This window comes from Hippocampus bargibanti, linkage group LG05 (assembly GCF_051943395.1).
Source record: "Hippocampus bargibanti isolate YZ-2025 linkage group LG05, ASM5194339v1, whole genome shotgun sequence".
NCBI classification, from domain to species: Eukaryota; Metazoa; Chordata; class Actinopteri; order Syngnathiformes; family Syngnathidae; genus Hippocampus; species Hippocampus bargibanti.
Window position 1 is genome coordinate 24,232,053 of NC_142738.1, and position 18,396 is coordinate 24,250,448.

The 18,396-nt window shown below is 41.2% G+C and overlaps 1 protein-coding gene across 1 annotated transcript; it reads left to right on the forward strand.

The window, feature by feature from the left end:
- Window positions 1-17,652, forward strand: rassf8a (Ras association domain family member 8a). Its single transcript, XM_088997400.1, is given in 7 exon segments — window positions 1-404; window positions 7,990-8,175; window positions 8,860-9,032; window positions 9,035-9,652; window positions 9,788-9,985; window positions 12,057-12,201; window positions 16,063-17,652. Coding segments are annotated over 6 exon segments (1,359 nt in total). The 5' UTR covers window positions 1-404; window positions 7,990-8,072; the 3' UTR covers window positions 16,185-17,652.
- The last annotated feature ends 744 nt before the right edge of the window (window positions 17,653-18,396 follow it).

The window sequence follows — 18,396 nt, forward strand, 5'->3', positions numbered from 1 at the left end:
CTGTGACCAGATATCCTGGATGCGGGAGTTGTGGCTCAGGGTGGCCTCTCCCTTTAAACGGTCCACAATGCCTTGCGGTGCCCCACTTCCAATGCGATGTGTGAGCCTGCTGGAGGAGAGAGGAGACAAGCACAGGGAGAGGGGCTTTTGTCCACCCGCAGTTCACTAGCAAGCACAGCACCAGCTCACCTCTGATTGTACCGCGTCAAACTTTGGGGCAGGGGACTCGAACGTCGTCGTCGTTTTTGTTTCCAAAAACGACCAACTGCACTTTGTGGAAAGTCGTTCGGGGGCTATGGTAAAGAAGGACACAATTTGCGTTATCCTTGTCCCTCCCAATGTTTCCTCGGAAAACTTCACTTCGCAAAAGCAGCAGTAAGCCGAGTCCTCTTTGCGCCAGAAAGGTAAGAGCAGTACATGGCCACAGTCGGAGTGGAATGACCGTTTATTGCTCTTGTGTTGATGGAGGCTTTCCGTGGTAGTTACTTCTGCCTTTGGCCACCAGTTATGGGATATTGTGAATGATTTGAAACAAGTTCGCAACTATTTCAACTTTACCGCACCAACATGAAGCGAATTCCGTTACATACTTGCTTAGTGGGGATGAGTTTCGTCTCTTTTCAAGAAACAATATTCGTCTTGGTTGGTGGGTATTACTTTCTCTCTTTCCATCCGTGCTTGCTCATGAGAGGAGTACCACTTCATCCCACTCTCCCAAAAAAAGGAAAGAAAAACAAAAGCAGCAGTAATTTATTAGGAGTATCGTATTCCCATTTGTTTATTCGGTAGGCATATGATGTCAATTCAACGTCATTGTGACATCAAAATCCAGTCTTCAACATCAATGGGATGTCAAATTGATTGTCAAGCGCCCGCTGGAAATATTTGTTTAAAATTGCGGTTCAATAGAGTTGTGAAAAGTACTGACATACACGAATGAGGTAGAAGTAAATACTGTACTGTATATTGCCACCCATTCATTATCTACTTAAAAAAAGCAAAGTTATAAATAGGGTAACCATTAAAAGATGGATTTAGGAGAGTTTGTGTTTTGCTGTGTGTTCCGTGTCCTGGTCGTTTAAACAGGGGTTTCTGATGAAGCTTGCTTTGGAGCAATCATAATCAAATGAATCCCCCCTTCAGCAGTTTTTGATTTGACTTTAAGGACAAATTCTGGGGCACATCAAAGGGGCCCTTTGTGCACTGCCGCACATCCCCACAAAATGTATTCTAATGTTCTATTAACCTGTGACATTAAAGTCTACCTGTTTTAAATGTGTATGTGCCAATTACAAATGATGACAATCCATAAACCTACTCGGCACATAACATGTTTCCCGGGCTTCAGTATTATGATTAAGGCGTCATCACAAACTTCATTGGTAGCAATGCTATATGTTTGTATGCATTAATTGGACTGTGGGGAGTTGTCACTGATTTGTTGATAACATCACATGGAGGAGCCATGTTCTTCGTCCAAACAATTTCCAATCAGAATGTTATCAATGTTTTTTATGTTATATGTTTGTACCTTTCACCCAATAATAATAATAATAATGATAATAATAATAATAATAATAATAATAATAATAATAATAATAATAATAATAATACATTCAATTTTAAGCGCCTTCCAAAGCTCTCAAGGACTTTACAGTCACAGACAAGTAGAGGTACTCTAATAAATAAAATACAATCACAAATAGAATGCAATAAATAAAATACAATTCTAAATAGAAACAAGAGAGAGAGCTACACAGAAAATGCAATTTTAAATAGGTGGGTTTTGAGATGGGACTTGAAGGCGGGAAGAGAATCAGTGTTACGAACGTTGGAGGAAGTGACTTCCAATGACAATCAAAGTCATTCCATATATTGTAGTATGATATATTTGAATGGGTGTTTTGAACAACTGGAAAGAACACACTCCCAAAATAAAATGCGTAGTAACAAGGCTTTTGTTGTGTGCCAGGCATAGAAAGTCCAGTTATTTGTTTAAACATGTAAATAGTAGAAGTACAAAGGATGTGGAAATCACATTTACTGAAGTTAATGAAATATTTTAACTTTGTGACCTGACACCTCTGGAATTCACAAATTACAGTACTGTTAACATTTAAAGTCTGCTTGTCAAGGAGCCTCTCGCTGCTCTGCTGTGTCCCTGCTGCCTCTTCAAAGCTGGCCAGCAAGCAATGCACATAGCATGGAAACAAAAGCAACGTCATTGCCCGCCCAAATGTGCCATCCAGATGTGCAAGTCGCTGCCAGCGATGACATCTTGAGTGGAGGAGGCTGCTTGAGAGACTAATATTTTTAATACCAGCCAACACGAGAGGCTGAAGGACATTTAAGGGATTACACTCAGAGATCTGTATTTTAGTATTGGAAGAAAATCTATTTTAAATGTGGTTTAAAACAAATAAAATTCACACTTATTGCTCATTTAACTGATGCATGTAGCGACCACTGTTCCAGCCATTCATGCCTTTTCTCCTTTTTTCCCCCTCAATTTATCGAAGGGGCCACTCAGATTGTGGTTGCCAATGCAAGCCGAAACCCATCAGTTGCCAATCCTCACCATCACGACTGACTACCACCTCAACATCAAGTAAACAGGGAACAGTTTCCCATGGCATCCTTATCTTTTGGTCATGCGCCGTTGCATTCTCACAGGCTAGGAATGTATACTGGGGATGTTATCAGTGCTGACTTTAAGATCAAGGCCTGGTTTTGGCGACAGTCTTTGCCATGCCCTCCATTGTTTCCTCTTTGAATAGAACATTCAAATTCTCTGGCGGCATCTTTGTGGAGAAGAATTGTTCTTCTTTTTTCCGCAAAACAAGAGCCTTACCCATTGAGTGCAGTGATGGTGATTGTCAGTGCTTCACAAATGTTTTTGATTTGATACATTTCTGTATGAATATGAAACAAAGTGTTGAACCTCAAGTGGAAACAGGAACAGAAAGTACTACTGTACATTTTCATTTCACAAGATGAATTGACTACAAATTACTTTTTCTTCAGGAATTGATGCTTCAGTGATGCCAAGTGGCTATTTGGTGGGTCACAAAAGCCATTCTGAGTTGTTTTTGGTGTTCGTTCGTTCGTTCATTCATATATTAATTTTCCGAACTGCTTATCCTCACGAGGGGATTGCTGGAACCTATTGTCGGGCAGTAGGCAGGGGACTCCCTAAATCAGTTCCCAGCCAATCGTCGGGCACACAGAGACAAACAACCATTCGCTCTTACACTCAGACCTAGGTATTATTTAGAGTGTTCAATCAGGTTGCCAAGCTTGTTTTTTGGCAGGAGTGAGGAAACCGGAGGACCCGTAGAATACCCACGCAGGCCTGGAGAGTATACGCAAACTCCACACAGGAATACCGCAGCTGGAATTGATCCCAGTACCTCAGCACTTTAAGATCATTGTGCTAACCACTCAACGACTGGGCCACCCTCTTGGTATGTAGTCATATTTTAATAACTCCACCAGACTGGCGAGCTGCACTCCTTCAAGTTTCCACCAATCCATGCTGCAGGTTAAAAATAATAAGTTTCTTTCATGTGTTTCCCCTAAGAGGATTTACTTATTTTCTGGCAGCTCCTTCCAGAAGTGAAATAATAAACTTGTTTGTTGATTCCACTTTGTAAAATCAAGCCTGCTTATATTGCATCAATACTGCAAAGCTAACAATCCAGATGATCCTGCCCTGTTCAATTTCCCCTCCCTTGGAGCTTTTGGCAACAGTGTGGATATTGAACTAGATTTTTCCATTTTTTTCTGCTCACAAACTCACAATGGATCTGTTTCTGACTATAAAGTGTAAACTACACTTGCAGCACAGAAAGTCCAAATTGATTGAAATCTTTTGTATTGAAACACGCCTACCAGGATAGAAGAAATGGCCCATTGTTTGAAACTTTCAGCTGTAAGACGTAACCTTCGGTGTGTCAGAAGTGCTCCGTAAACATATCCAATTAATAACCCTCTGAAAGTCAAACCGAACCAAGACTGTATTTAGCTCTGTAATGAGTTGTAGACCTCTTTTGTGGGGTTACTGCTGCATTTGGTACAGTTGGAGCAACACAGATTTCATCCTAAATTAATCTCACTTCATGTCTTTTCAATAGTGCATCCGTGTTTTCACAATGATAGAGACTTAGAACCCTTACATTTTCTCCAAAATGGATGGAATGCCAAGTGATGTGTGTGTGTGCACCAAGTTCCCAAGTCTGGGAATGCTGATGTCTGACAGCGATGAGGGGTCTCCTTGACTGGCTGTTCTTGTGACGACCCGCTTGTTGCACAGAGAAAATGCAGACGTTACTGAGGACAGGAGACCGAAAGGGAGGCCTCGGAGGAGGTTTATGGATGTTGTAAAAGAGGACATGAAGGTAGCTGGTTTTAGAGAAGAGGATGCACAAAACAGGGTTATATGGAGGACACGGATTCGCTGTGGCGACCCCTGAAGGAAAAAGGCCAAAGGAGCAGAAGAAGAACTGAGGAGAGCAAACATGCAAACTTTGAAGCAGGAAGAGTGGGCGTTAAAGAGGACGCACTGTTGTTCGAACTTTCACAAAAGCTGACATCATTTCAGATAAGATGCATGGCAACAAGACTGAGTCTGGCAATCACAAGGTAACCTGGCATATTTTAGGAAGAACTTGCCCAGCTGTTCATTCTGTATACAGATGAGGACTTTTGTGGATAAGGATTGATTAAAAAAATCATGTGAGTACATTGTTAAAGAAGTCAATATAATACAACCAAACTCAGTTTTGATCCCCCTGCCTTTTTAAAGACATGCTAGTTTGCGTGCATGCGACCATATTTTTTAACCAAGCATATGTTTTACCATGCCTGCGTCCACAAATGCATTGCGTGTTTGGTCTGTGTTGAATCCGGAAATAGCACCTGTAACTGAGACTGCCAATACGATGTGCCGTACATTTGTGAAAATGTGGTACCTCGTGATAGAGCGGCAGTCATTTTAATTGTACAGTTTAGTGATTGCTTTATTTTCTTTCAATCCCTCGAAGAAGCAGTGCAAAGCGTTAAGCTTTTGCACTCCAGTCTTCTTCAGTGTTTCTCTTTCCTGTGAGTTTCAGCACCATGTTAGTCCCTATGAAACACCCACACCAACATATGGTAGGTTGTTTACAGAAATGGCTGTTTTTCTAGCCAACTCGACCCGGAGTCTCGTTACGGGCACAAAGACAGCACACACCTCTCCCCTCTTATGGGAATTCATCGCATGTCAACAGAATATTTGCTCACAAGGGTTTACGTGTTTGCTGTGGCTGATCATATCAAAGGATTTTAAGTCCAATTCAATCTCATGAAATGCTTCTCTGGCTTGGATGATCTGCACAAATCAGTGAGTGGGCATCTCCCCAGACTGTGGCTTGGAAAAGCTAGAGTGGAGCATGCAGAGTTTCAGATGGCTCTCTGCCCTGCATAGCTCTGCTCTGCTTGTCAGGTTTTCTGTTATGGTTATTAATCTAAATTTCATGTGTCTCCACCTAAGGGAGTATTTAAATGCTCATGCGTGTCAGTGATTGTAAATCAGATGAGTTTTTTTGGTTTAAAAAAAGTAAGCTGTATAGAGCTCATTATAATGGAGTCAAATAATGTTTATTCTTTCAAAATAAAATAAATAAAAGTAAAAACTACCCTGGCGTGTCCCTGTAGGAATCTGCAGAGGTAAAGGGGGTGTTTCCAGAGAGAATTATGTTTTTCTTCAGCTGGAAACGTCTGTGTAAGTTCTCAGTCGTACAGGAGTGGTCCATCGATGAGAAGGTTTCTTCAGCCGTCATCTGTACTTTTTTGAAGGTGTCGGACATTTCGGCTCCTATCCAAGAGGCTTCGTCAGCGAACTAAAGTCTTACTGGTCGTATCGGCCCTATTTATATATCCCTAATGTCCAGACATGGCGACGCCGGACACAGCTATGATAGGTCCCTACTCTCAGGTTGGGGGGAGCAGAGGACCACTCCCTGTGGCCCCACTGATTGTTCCTACATTCCTGACTAACGACTGGCCTGTTTGCCCCCCTCCCTCCGGTATCACCTCATCAGCATTACGAATGATGTTTAACCTGTTTTGCCTAAGCAGGCTATTGTACGAACGATCCAAATTGAACCTCACCCCACCAGACCGATTTAATGAAGGATTTTGTTGTTTTATGAGAATCGCTTCTTTTACTCCCCTTTCAAACCATCTATGTTCTTACGCTAAGATTTTAACCTCATTGTCGTGAAATGAGTGGTTGCTAGCTTTTAGGTGCCAATGTACTGCCGATTGAGGCCCACTCGTATTATCCCTGCGATGTTGATAGTCTTCTTTTGGAGAATTTGTTGAGTCTCCCCAATGTACTGCTCCTTACGATTTTCATTCTTACAATATATTGAATAAACTACATTACTTTGTTTTTCATTTGGCAGCCTATCTTTTGGATGCACTAATTTTTGCCTTAATGTGTTTATCGGTTTGAAATAAGTAGGAATTTTGTGTTGCCAAAGGACTCTTTGTAGTTTTTCAGAAACTCCTGCAATGTAAGGTACTGCTACCCCTCTTCTTTTTGTATCTTGAGAATTTTTGGTTTCATTCCCTATTCTTTCTTTCTGACATTTGTTGAATGACCACTGAGGGTACCCAGTTAGTGAGTGCTCTCCTGATATGTTTTGACTCCTTTTCTCTACCTTCAATGCTTGTTGGTTTTAGTTTAGCCCTATGCTGGAGGGTTCTGATAACTCCTAGTTTGTGTTGTAAAGGGTGGTTAGAATCAAAAAGTAAGTATTGGTCAGTGTGCGTAGCCTTCCTAAAGACTTCTGTTTTTAGCGCTCTGTCCTCTTTTATAATTACTTTACAATCCAAGAAGGCTAGTTGGTTCTCTTTAATGTCCTCACAAGTAAATTTAATGTTGATGTCTACCGAGTTGAGGTGATCTGTGAAGGATTGAATTTCTTGTTTTTAATTATGACAGAAGCTTCAGCTTGAAAATAGTTGTTTAAAGGCTGACATAAATGCAGTCAGTCAAAACTACAGATTGCAGTTTATTTTCCTCTATTCAACATAGAGTAATACAAATTAGTTCAAGCCAGTTGCAGCCTGCACAAAAGTGCTTGCCTCAATCCTTGTGCCTAATCTTTAGGATGTGATTTTGCTCTCTCAGACGCAGTGCCGTTGACTATTTTTACCAGTTTTGGAGTACATGTTTGGAGAAACATATATGTAATTTCTGCTTCACGCTTGAAAGGGTTGTCAGGCTCTCAGTACAGTATTTGAAAAAGACACTAATTTCCTTTTAATTCCGCAAACCAGCCTGGTGTGAGTATTGCATCCTGTTTATCTGATCGCAACATCAAGCTGCCTCAATGAAAACTCTGTAAATATAATCTACACCTCTCCCCATATTCCCCAGATTGCTTTCGTATACAGCACTATTGATGCAAAAAGTGACTATCCTTTGGTGGTACAGTACTTGCTCGCAATCACGCTTTTGCATGTCGTGATGGGCAGAAGAGATTAATTCCAAAAAACAGTTGCATCCAAAGCAAAAGCATATATGACTTCCTTGTATTGTGATCCCCTCTGGCTCTACCTTCCTGTTTTGCAGCAAAACATTTTCATGCTGCGTCATTTGCTCAGTTATGTCACACACTTAATTTCCCTCCTCCTTCTTCATGGCTTCCTAGTTTTACTTACCACAGAGGGATCTAGGACTGGGAATGTCTACTCGCAGTATTCTCTTGCTTCTCAATGGACACGGCGTGCAATGCCCATAAAGTTCAAAATGATTGTGAGGGCCATATGGTCTTGGCATGACTCCCGAAAGTGATGATTGGATTCGATATTTTCACAATGAGCAACTATTAGTAGATGATGAAAAGTACCGAATAACAACAGCTTGAGTCCAACAGCTAGGGAAGGCATCCATGAGCACATCCTCACTGCTGTTTCCTTTTTCCTCTTGTCATTCCCAAGAAGCAGCCAGAAAGGCTTCCGCTGCCATTGTGCATCTGACATCTTCAACAATGTCGGATCCCACGTATCACTTTTGACCCACAATGGAGCTCAAGGTATGGGTGGATGGAGTTCAAAGGGTCGTGTGTGGGGTTACTGAAGCCACAACCTGCCAGGAAGTGGTGATTGCTCTGGCTCAGGCGATAGGTAAGGCAATCTTTCCAATAAATCAGAATTTTGTCATCATGCTTATGTGATTTTGTTTGAGATTTTCCAGAACATTCACATTTTTGTACGTATCACTGGTTGTATTTGCCTCATGATGTATAGCCACAGGAGCCCCTAAAAGTGTGATTAAATTACTTTTCACTGAATAATACTTTGGCACCAGGCAATGTCGAATTTGGCTTTGTTGCCCAAGACCAATTCATAGAAAATAAACTGCTTTCCTTCAGTACGAAAGACAGTGGTATATAGAAAGTACAGAAAAAGTATATTTCCTATACTGTAAAACACTCGCCCACCCTGTTATCTGTCATCTAAGAAACAAGAACACATTCATTCGTCCATCTACCCTCACGATAGTCCTGCAGATTTGCAATTTCTTACAAACAACCCCCATAACCCAAATGGTTCTTTGAGGAATAGAAGTGCTTGAGCAGACTGTATTTGACATCACTTCCCACTTCCATCCTTTTCTCCCCTGCCAAGCTGACAAAGCAGAGCCCCCTCCTCTGCCTTTTCCTTTTCTTTGAACACAAATGCTGTGTGACGTGGTGTTGAGCAGTGCTAATTTCCCAGGCTGAATTTTGGCCAGGTGATGACAACAAATTGAAAGTACTTTTCTATTGTGCATATCTTGAACACATCTCTCCATTGTGTTCCTGGCAGGTCGGACTGGACGATACACTCTAGTCGAAAAATGGCGGGAGACAGAACGTCATCTAGCCCCTCACGAGAGCCCAATTGCCTCTCTTAATACTTGGGGTCAATATGCAGGTGATGTCCAGCTGGTTTTGCTTCGCACAGGCCCTTCCCTGACTGAACGTCCTCCTTCGGAAGGGCCCCCCTTGAGGGGCCTGAACGTGGCTTTTACCGACAGAGCCTCCCCCCACTCGCAAAGCTTTACCATCACAATGAACGCTCCCTCTGTCGCCGCGAGCCTCGGCGCAAGTCCCTCACTTTCACAGGAGCACCCCGAGGCCTCAGAGAGATACTGAGCGGTGGGCGGACAAGTGAAGCTGAAGCTAAGAGGAGACTTCATCCAGGAAATGTTGGGACTTACCATCACGCAGGAGGAGCCGCTGGGACTGCATCCCATGGCATGTGGGCATGTCGCATGGAGGACTTGGTTCGACTGGTGGGCATTCAGAGAGAAACACTTAGTGTGCTGGAGAAGAAACTGGAGGTTTATGAAAATGAGCTCAAAGCTTGGGCAGACGTGCAAGCAGGACGAGCTCCAGTCTGTGACAAAGACTCTGGTGGGGGTCTGTTAGATGAGATTTTGAGACTGGAGAAGCATCTGAAGAAAACTGAGGTGGAGATGGAGGAAGAAGAGTTTTGGAGCACGGAGCTACAGATTGAGCTGGAGAGTGAGAGGCAGCTGGAAGAAAGGCTGGAAGAGCTGCGTGGTCGTCTACAGGGATGCGAAAATGAGATTGAAATGAAGCTGGCAATGGTGCAGGTGTGTTTTATGCAACTTGAACAGCAAGTTGGGAAAACAAATAACAAATGAAGGGGGAAAAAAACGACACTCTGTGCCTGTTATAGTTTGTTCAAGTATTGAGTTCCCCACTTGAAATATTTGTTGTTCCATCAGGGCATAGAAACTGGATTGGAGGAGATGCGTCTGCAGAGAGAGCGCCAGGAGACCGAGTGGCTCAATGAGGCGGAGGCTCGAGCTCAGCTTCTCTTAGTCAAAGCAGAACTGAAAGCACAAGAGAGGCAAGCTGTCCAGATGGAGAGCAGCAGCAGAAATGTGGACAGATCACTGGGACAAAGCAGCAAGAAGATGCAGGTGATACAAATACAGTAAAGTCTCGTTATATCGATATTCTCGGGAGTCTGAAAAAATATCGATATAATCGGACTATCGATATATCCGATCCTGCGGCATGTAAATGTTCTCCTTGCGTTCTTAGAAATAGTATCGTAATAAGCAGTACTATCGATATAACCGATATCGATATAACGAGACTTTACTGTATATGAATGTCATTCAGTCCTTGACTAAAATACTGTATGCTGTATGCTAAGTAAACGATTCACCCACTGATGATTTGTCAAGGTCATAAAAGTCACACAATGAGCTGATTATTCATGTGGCACGAAAAGGATGCTAAGTTTTTATGGTTTTATTGTTATTGGTGGCAGACAAGCATTTTTCACACAAGGCCAATTATTTTTGCTTTGACTTGCAAGAGCAAACTTCAGACGAGCACTGTATGGTGGTAGTAAACTCAACTCACCTCACGATACGCAGCAATTTGGCAACTGGTGAACAATTCATCAAATAATGGGATTCAAGTCCTTCAGTGTCACTTCCAGTTAAGTTTTTGTCAAACTAAATTTGAGAAAACGACAATGACTTTAGCATAAGGCTAACTTTGCCGTTTCAACACTCAGTTATTTTCTCTTGAACATCGAAACGAAATTGATCTTGAATGTAAAAGGTTGGTGTCCCCTGAAATCTTCTTTTCGGCTTTTCCCCTCAATGGGTCGCCACAGCGAATCAGTGTCCTCCATCTTCAGAGGTTTGATCCGCATGTTTGTTTTGGCCAAGCTTTTACGTCGGATGCCCTTCCTGACACAACTCTCTGTATTTATCCGGGTTTGGGACCGGCACAAGAAGACATATGTCCCTTTGTGGCTACAGAACAAGCAACTTGCTCAGTCAAAGGCTCCCAAACACAAAATGGTAATCGGCACAGCAACATTCAAAAAAGTTTAAAACATGTAAATAAAGCATCCTGAAATATCATAGAAAACCCTTGCTGTCCCCTGAAATAACCTTACCTTTATTTGTTTGCATCTGAATTATACTTCATGCTAGTGGCCAAGTTGGGCAGCACAATGAATTGATTGCTGCTTGTCAAGTTAAGACAAATCAGCATTATTGTCAAATATGCTTAATGCGCAACATTCAGCTCACGTGTAATCACAATACAAACAGGCAATGCATTGAAAACACACAACCAAAAATAAGACAACGAAAGTGAACTGCATAAAAGTACATAAAGACATAATTATTTCAGGATGCACAATCTATCAAATGCTTTACAACAGGGGTCTCAAACTCAATTGACCCGAGGGCCGCTGGAGGCAGAGTCTGGGTGAGGCTTGGCCGCATCAGGATTTCCACAAGAAAATCACAGATAAAACATTCCAAAGTTCTCAAAATCTTTATTTTTAACACACAAAAAAATGAATTAATTGAATAAATGGAAAAATGAATAAAAAATGAATTAACCAGTCATAAATAAATAAAATAATTATAATGATCATAAGGCAGATACGGACGACTGAAAAAAACACATGAAAACTAATTATTTAATAAAGTTTCAAATGTCTGTATTCACAGTTCTTTAACCTTTAACTTTCTTAACATAAAGAAAATATTGAACATGAACTGTCCTAAACATGGCTTCTCTTGCCTACTTGTTCAGTTCCACACACAAGTTTCATTCATATCAATCATGCGGGCCGCATTAAGATTAATCTTTCATATCAAGGCGGGCCGCAAAATATTCTTTCTGGGGCCGCAGTTAGCCCGCGGGTCGCGAGTTTGATACCACTGCTTTACAATATATTTCACTGTGTTATACATCCGACGTAAAAGCTTGGCCAAAACAAACATGCGTATCATACCTCTGAAGATGGAGGTTACTGATTCGCCGTGGCGACCCCTTGAAGGGAAAAGCCGAAAGGAAAAGAAGAAGAAGAATATAGTAATTTGTTTTTATTGTGTCATGTATTATATTGCTGTAGGTCACATGACTCACATAAATAACAGTGATCGTACATCTGTATGAGAATTGAGTAGATCGGAAAATGGATGGATAGATGGATAATATACTCTTTCATTCAAGGACATGCAGCATGAGCTGGAGCAGCTAACCAAGGAGCTGAGGCAGGTAAACCTGCAGCAGTTCATCAAGCAAACTGGCACCAAGGTCACAGTGCTGCCGGCTGAACCTGCTGAAGATGAAAGTAGAAGCAGCAATCGTGTCATAGGTAAGATCTTTATTTGTTCATATACGTACATTGGTATACATTGTAATCGGTGCAATGGTCTCCAACCACTAGTCCGCTGCTCAGTATGAGGCACGGCCCATTTGGGACTCAGCCTTACAGATACAAACCTGTGAGCTGTGAACAAATTTACTCCATCAAATGTGGCACGGTGAAATGTGCACGGCTTGAGCTAATTGAGCCCTTCTTTCAACCCTGGTTCAGAAACTGCCTGAAAGAGGAAGCAGCACACAGAAAGTAATTGTAACAAATTGACAAAACATACTTGAAGAGATGAAAGCAGACTTTCTGAAAATGTTTGACAATTTGGATAGTTCTTATGCATTCTGGTGATATCTGTGAACAAACTTTAGACAAAAATGTAAGTAAAATTTCCACTTTTTGTATTTCCTACTCGTCATAATAATGAATCATTTCTATCATTTCTGCGGTTTAAACGTTTTGATTTGTTTTTGTTTGTGTTTTTTTGTGCCTTTTTCTTTGAAGAGCCGTACCTGGCCAATCACACATTAATTAGTTTACAACATTTGTCAAATACTCGACATTCAATGGTTAACATGCCTTTTGTATGCACACGTGCACCATTTGTGGCTACCGTTCTTGGCGAAATTTTGAAATCTCAGGGACATGGCGAGGCCATAGGAATGTGAGGAGAGTGATGTATATTGTTAAGAATGTTCCTGCGTCACCATGTCTATGCTCGGGAAAGCGAAACAACTAATATCCAGGTGTATTTTTATGGGGCAAATTTTCCTCAATTGCCTGGAAGAATTTTCAGGACAATTTGAAAATCTGGAATACCGTGAAATCACAAGTTCTTTGAAATGCGCAAGTCATGGGCAGCCATGACTTGACAAAGCTATTTTGATGAGAAAAATTATTCCTCTGGCAATATTGCTCGAGTGACATGGAGGAGGAAGCGGTATTGCGTGCAATGTCGTCGTCATAGTCAAGATAGTTTGAGAAACGTGTGGACTCTTTTGAATAAGAAGTAACAATGTGCGCAGAGTTTGATTGGCCTGCCCATGTAAACGTTAACAGTTCAGTCACTAAGAACCGAGCCATCAGCCACAGGATGACAGCAGCAATCAATGGTGTCTTTCGATCATCTTTTGATCAGTCTCGTTTCCAAATAGCGATGATGCCATCACCATATGTTGGATCATATTTACATTATTATGCCCAAATGCTCCATTTTGGAGTAGTTCTCTGTGTTATTTTAACACTGTTTAAAATAATTCAATGTTCATTCCATCGCGGATTTAAAACTTGTTGTTAGTCGCAGTGCTTTAATTTAAAAACAATGCGTGGGGCATCATGTACTTGTCTCAACCAGTTTGTGACACAATAATGGTTGGGAACCATTGCATTGAACAAGCGCTTTCGGTATTATTAGATATACAGTAAAGTCTCGTTATATCGATATCGGATATATCGATAGTCCCGGTTATATCGATACTATTTCTATGCACGCACGGAGAAAATTACATGCAAACAGGGTCGGATATATCGATAGTCCCGGTTATATCGATATTTTTTCGGACTCCCTTGAATATCGATATAACGAGACTTTACTGTATATACAATGCCTCCCATTGTAAAGTTAAATGTCAAACAGAGAGCATACCTTATGGAAACGGCATGTCGTCAGTGATTCAAGGCTCACTTATGTTTGACCCGTCTGAATGGGTCTGATCTGAAGCATATGTTACCAGGTAATCACACATTAGAATGCAAGGTGCCTTAGCAGGAATAGTGCTCCGCACGAGCTATTTAAACAGCACAAGGAGGGAGTTACCGCTTACAGTGGTCTCTATGCCAACAGCCTGAGCAGCTGACTTCAAGTCCTTCATTTACCCTCTCTTCTCCTCGTGAGCCTCTTTCACATATGTTTTCGATCACAAGCTCAGCACTTTCTGGGGAGTGCCCGTCGGATCACAGCTCTATCGTCCTCCAAAAAAGCTGACATACAACAAAGATGCACTGAATTATGTGGATTCAAAAATAAATGTTTATTCCCATGAGTTTTTACAGAGATTACACCATTTTATGGAAAGAAGACTGCTTAGTAATAGTTGAAAACATCCATTCATTATCTACAAATTATCCTGCTCAGGGTCCAAAGGAACCTAAAGTATATCCGGACTGACTTGTGGCTATTTGCCGCAATCATCAATCGTCAATCACAGGACAGTCAGACAAGCACTTTATACTCCGGCCATTTTTGTTTTCTTCTCCAACCCAGCCTCAAAGACGTAACATAGATTAAACACTGCTAGGCTGTGCCAGAGTGTGATGTTTAATCGGAGACTCACTGCCTGCTGCTTTGTATTGGAAGCAATTGTCACTGTTGCATCGACTTCGCCACATATCGAATTATTATCTTAATGTAGTAAGTCATAACTGGTGACTGAAGGCGCACTTGCCACAGCACAGTCTGTCTAAATGACACGGTTGACAAAATCCTCTTAAGCCTCTGATGCACCAATTTATTAGTGGACTGTAGAACCAGGTGTAGTGCACCTTTGTTCAATATAAAGGATTTAGTGTGCCTATGGCCTGGCGCACACGCACGCACACACACACTGTAGTTTAAAATTTTGATGTCCTCAGTTGGAAAAGGCCAAAATCTGTACCAAAGCAACCTTGTCTTTCTGTGTTATATGCAAGTGGTCTAACATTGAGGCGACAACCATGCTTATCACTCACACCACTCTTCTTTAACAGACAGGAAAAACAACTTTAAGATGGGAGCGTATCCAACACATAAAGACATACTTGTGCCTTCTTGTCTCCGTAGCATCATCAAGATGGGCGAGGCTGGATTGCTATTAGCCGCCGCAGGCGCTACCTGCTTGCACAGCATTCAGGTCTATGAAAAAGCTATTATGATGGAATGCAAACCGTATGGATGTCTCAACAATGTGGGGCTGCGTTTTCAAACGTTGCTTCATCAAATTCAGTCAATTTTACTAGTCATGAAACCATAAGTGAACGTCATATCCATTTCTAAGATGGCACTCTGTTTTAAAATGAACTTGGGGTATTGCAAATGTGTCGTTTTGTTGAATACAAGAACAAACACAATGATGTAAACAGCAGATATTTTTCAACCTTTACAATATTGACAGAAAGGTTGGCCAAAACAAACATGCGAATTAAACCTCTGAGGAGGACACTGATTTACTGTGATAAAAAAAGCCGAAAGGAAAAAAAGAAGACAATATCGCAATTTCGGCATCAATACCTATATTTGGGCTGGCGGATATCGAATCCAAAACCAAGGAATTTCAATATGTGTGATGGGTGAAATGGCTGTCCTTTTCCATAAACCTCTGATTGCTGCATGTATCTAAAATGTTCAGAACAGATCATAAATTCCTATTCATGTCGCATTACTGCCCCCAAGTGGCGAAATGTATTTATTTGTTTGTTTGTTTATTTATTCGTTCTTCACATTTTGATCTTATCATCTGTCAATAGTACCACATCTATCAATAGTACCACATATCCACCTCTTAGACAAGTGGTCCCGCTGTCAACTCTCTGGTCTTGTTACCGTCGGCATGTTCTGCACACATTCCAATATCACATATTACATAAACAAAGGACACAACATTTTCCTGAGAGGTTGTTTGTCTAGAAGTGCCCTGTGTGTCGCCGGTGACCATTTCTTGGTTTGCCTCAGCTCTCAGAGGAAATCAGCTGGGCTACGCCTCAGCTTCCTTCTTACCCTTATGAGGACAATCTCTAAAAATAGATTGTAGTGAAATGAAAATGGGCGTATATTATGGGCAAAATCATTTTCGCTATTTTATATTTATTTCCTGTTTTTGTTTTCAGATATGGTTCCCCTAACAGGATCTCTGAAGCGTCCAGTGTCCCTACAACCCCTCTCCAGTCATCTCCGAGTCTTAAAAAGCCCCCTAAGCTCCGGCCTGAACCCAGAGGGCATCTATGTTTGAGGCTCCCCTGCACACCTGTGCTACTTGGAAGTATTCCTCAGAGATTTTTCAATTGGATATTTTGTACGGGATACTTCAATAACACAAGCCGAACAGTGTTATCTACTACTAAGGTAATATGGGATGAAGGAAAAATGCTCAACTCTGATGTGAAGGATTTGTTGGCACAACGAATTGTCATGTGGTAAGCACACAACCATTTCTAAACATGCATCAGGCTGCAATGGACATCTTTAAAAAAAACCAACCATGTACTGTCATTTCAATCACTCTAGTAGTGGCTGCTGAATGCTTTAGACTGGTTTCCTGCTGGTACTATTATTCCAAATAATGGCCTTTTCTAGAATGAATGTGAATCAGTGAATTATATCAATTTTGTAGTTATGCAACGAACATATTTCCTCCTGTTGCCTGATTGACTTCAATTATGACACATTAGAAATTGACTTATGATTTTGTTTACTATGACTTGTCAAGACTATGCATTAATGGGTTCCTTCCCGTACATTTATGTCCGTAAAATGTATCCTTAACCTCGTCACTTGATGTGTTTCCTCTATGATAAATGCAGTGCCCTTATTCATGCAGTTGTGCCAGCTTCATGAAATCAAGTTAGTTTCTCTCTGAAACATTTTATTTGTTTTATTTTATTGTATTTTTTTAGTGGGGGTCTGCTTTGTGGCCAAAGATGAATAGTTCTGAGCGCATGATTGTGATGTTTTTATAGCCATATACGGGCAGAGCACCAACAGTACAGCAAATCATTTGTGGCATGCTACAGCTCTTTAATGTACAATAGGTGTTTATGTTTGATTGTATCTCAGCTGCTAACAACAGCAAAGTGCCTTATTGTATTGGGTGGGCAATGAATGATGATAAATATGAAGCTACAATGGTAATATTGAAGAGGCAAATGTCTAATTTGGGCAGATAGTGTCGTGCCACGTTGCTGCACTGATAATATGGTAATGAAGAAAATTGTTCCTGCCAATAGAGTGGATGTGACTTTCTTCATTGTGACTATGTTGTTCCCATTTGTTGTAAAATAGTCAGTATTTTATTCATCAGATTGCAAACATTCGTTACGCTTTATTTGACGTTTCCTGTAATCTAAGGTGACGTTTGCAGTTTTAGCATCTGCCACTTTGTACAAATGCCACACGAAACATTATAACCATGTATAAATTATATTTCTTTTCAGATAACATACTTATTTTTAAATTACACTTTTTATATAAAGGTATACCGTAAAATTAGAAATTGGGGTGGATTTCCACTTGAATGAACCTAATTGTTTGTGTTTCTGTGATGAGATGTATCTATGATCACTGTTTACAATGCTCTTGAGATTTGCAAGATGTCAACTGTACCTACTTTTTTAGTATTATTACACATTGACAGATATACAATTGTAATGACTGATGAGATGATCGATCATGGCATGATTCAATAAAACTGTCTGACAGAAGTTAAGGTTTTGCGAAAGAATATGTGATGTTCATTTGAAGTCTTCTTTTCCTTTCGGCTTTTCCCTTCAGGGGTCGCCACAGCAAATCAATGTCCTCCATCTATCCCGGTTTTGTGCATCCTCTTCTCTCACACCAGCTACCTTAATGTCCTCTTTGACCACATCCATAAACCTCCTCTTCGGTCTTCCTCTCGGTCTTCTGCCTGGCAGTTCAAGGCTCAGCATCCTTCTCCCGATATATTCGCTCTCTCTCCTCTGGACATGTCCAAACCATCTCAGTCTGGCCTCTGACTTTCTCTCCAAAGCCTCTAATATGAGTTGTCCCTCTAATGTACTCATTCCTGATCCTATCCAACCTGGTCACTCCCAAAGAAAACCTCAACATCGTCAGCTCTGCTCATGCAATGCCACAGCTCTTCACCCAGTCGTACGCTTTCTCCAGATCTACAAAGACACAATGCAATTCCTTCTGAGCTTCTCTGTACTTCTCTATCAGCATTCTAAAAGCAAACACTGCATCTGTCATCCTCTTTTTTTGGCATGAAGCCATACTGCTGCTCACAAATGTTCACTTCTGCTCTTAGTCTAGCTTGAACTACTCTTTCCCACAGTTTCATTGTATGGCTCAACTTTATTCCTCTATAGTTAGTACAACTCTGCACATCTCCTTTGTTCTTAAAAATGGGCACGAGTACACTTTGTCTCCATTCTTCAGGCATCTGTTCACCATCTAAGATCTTGTCG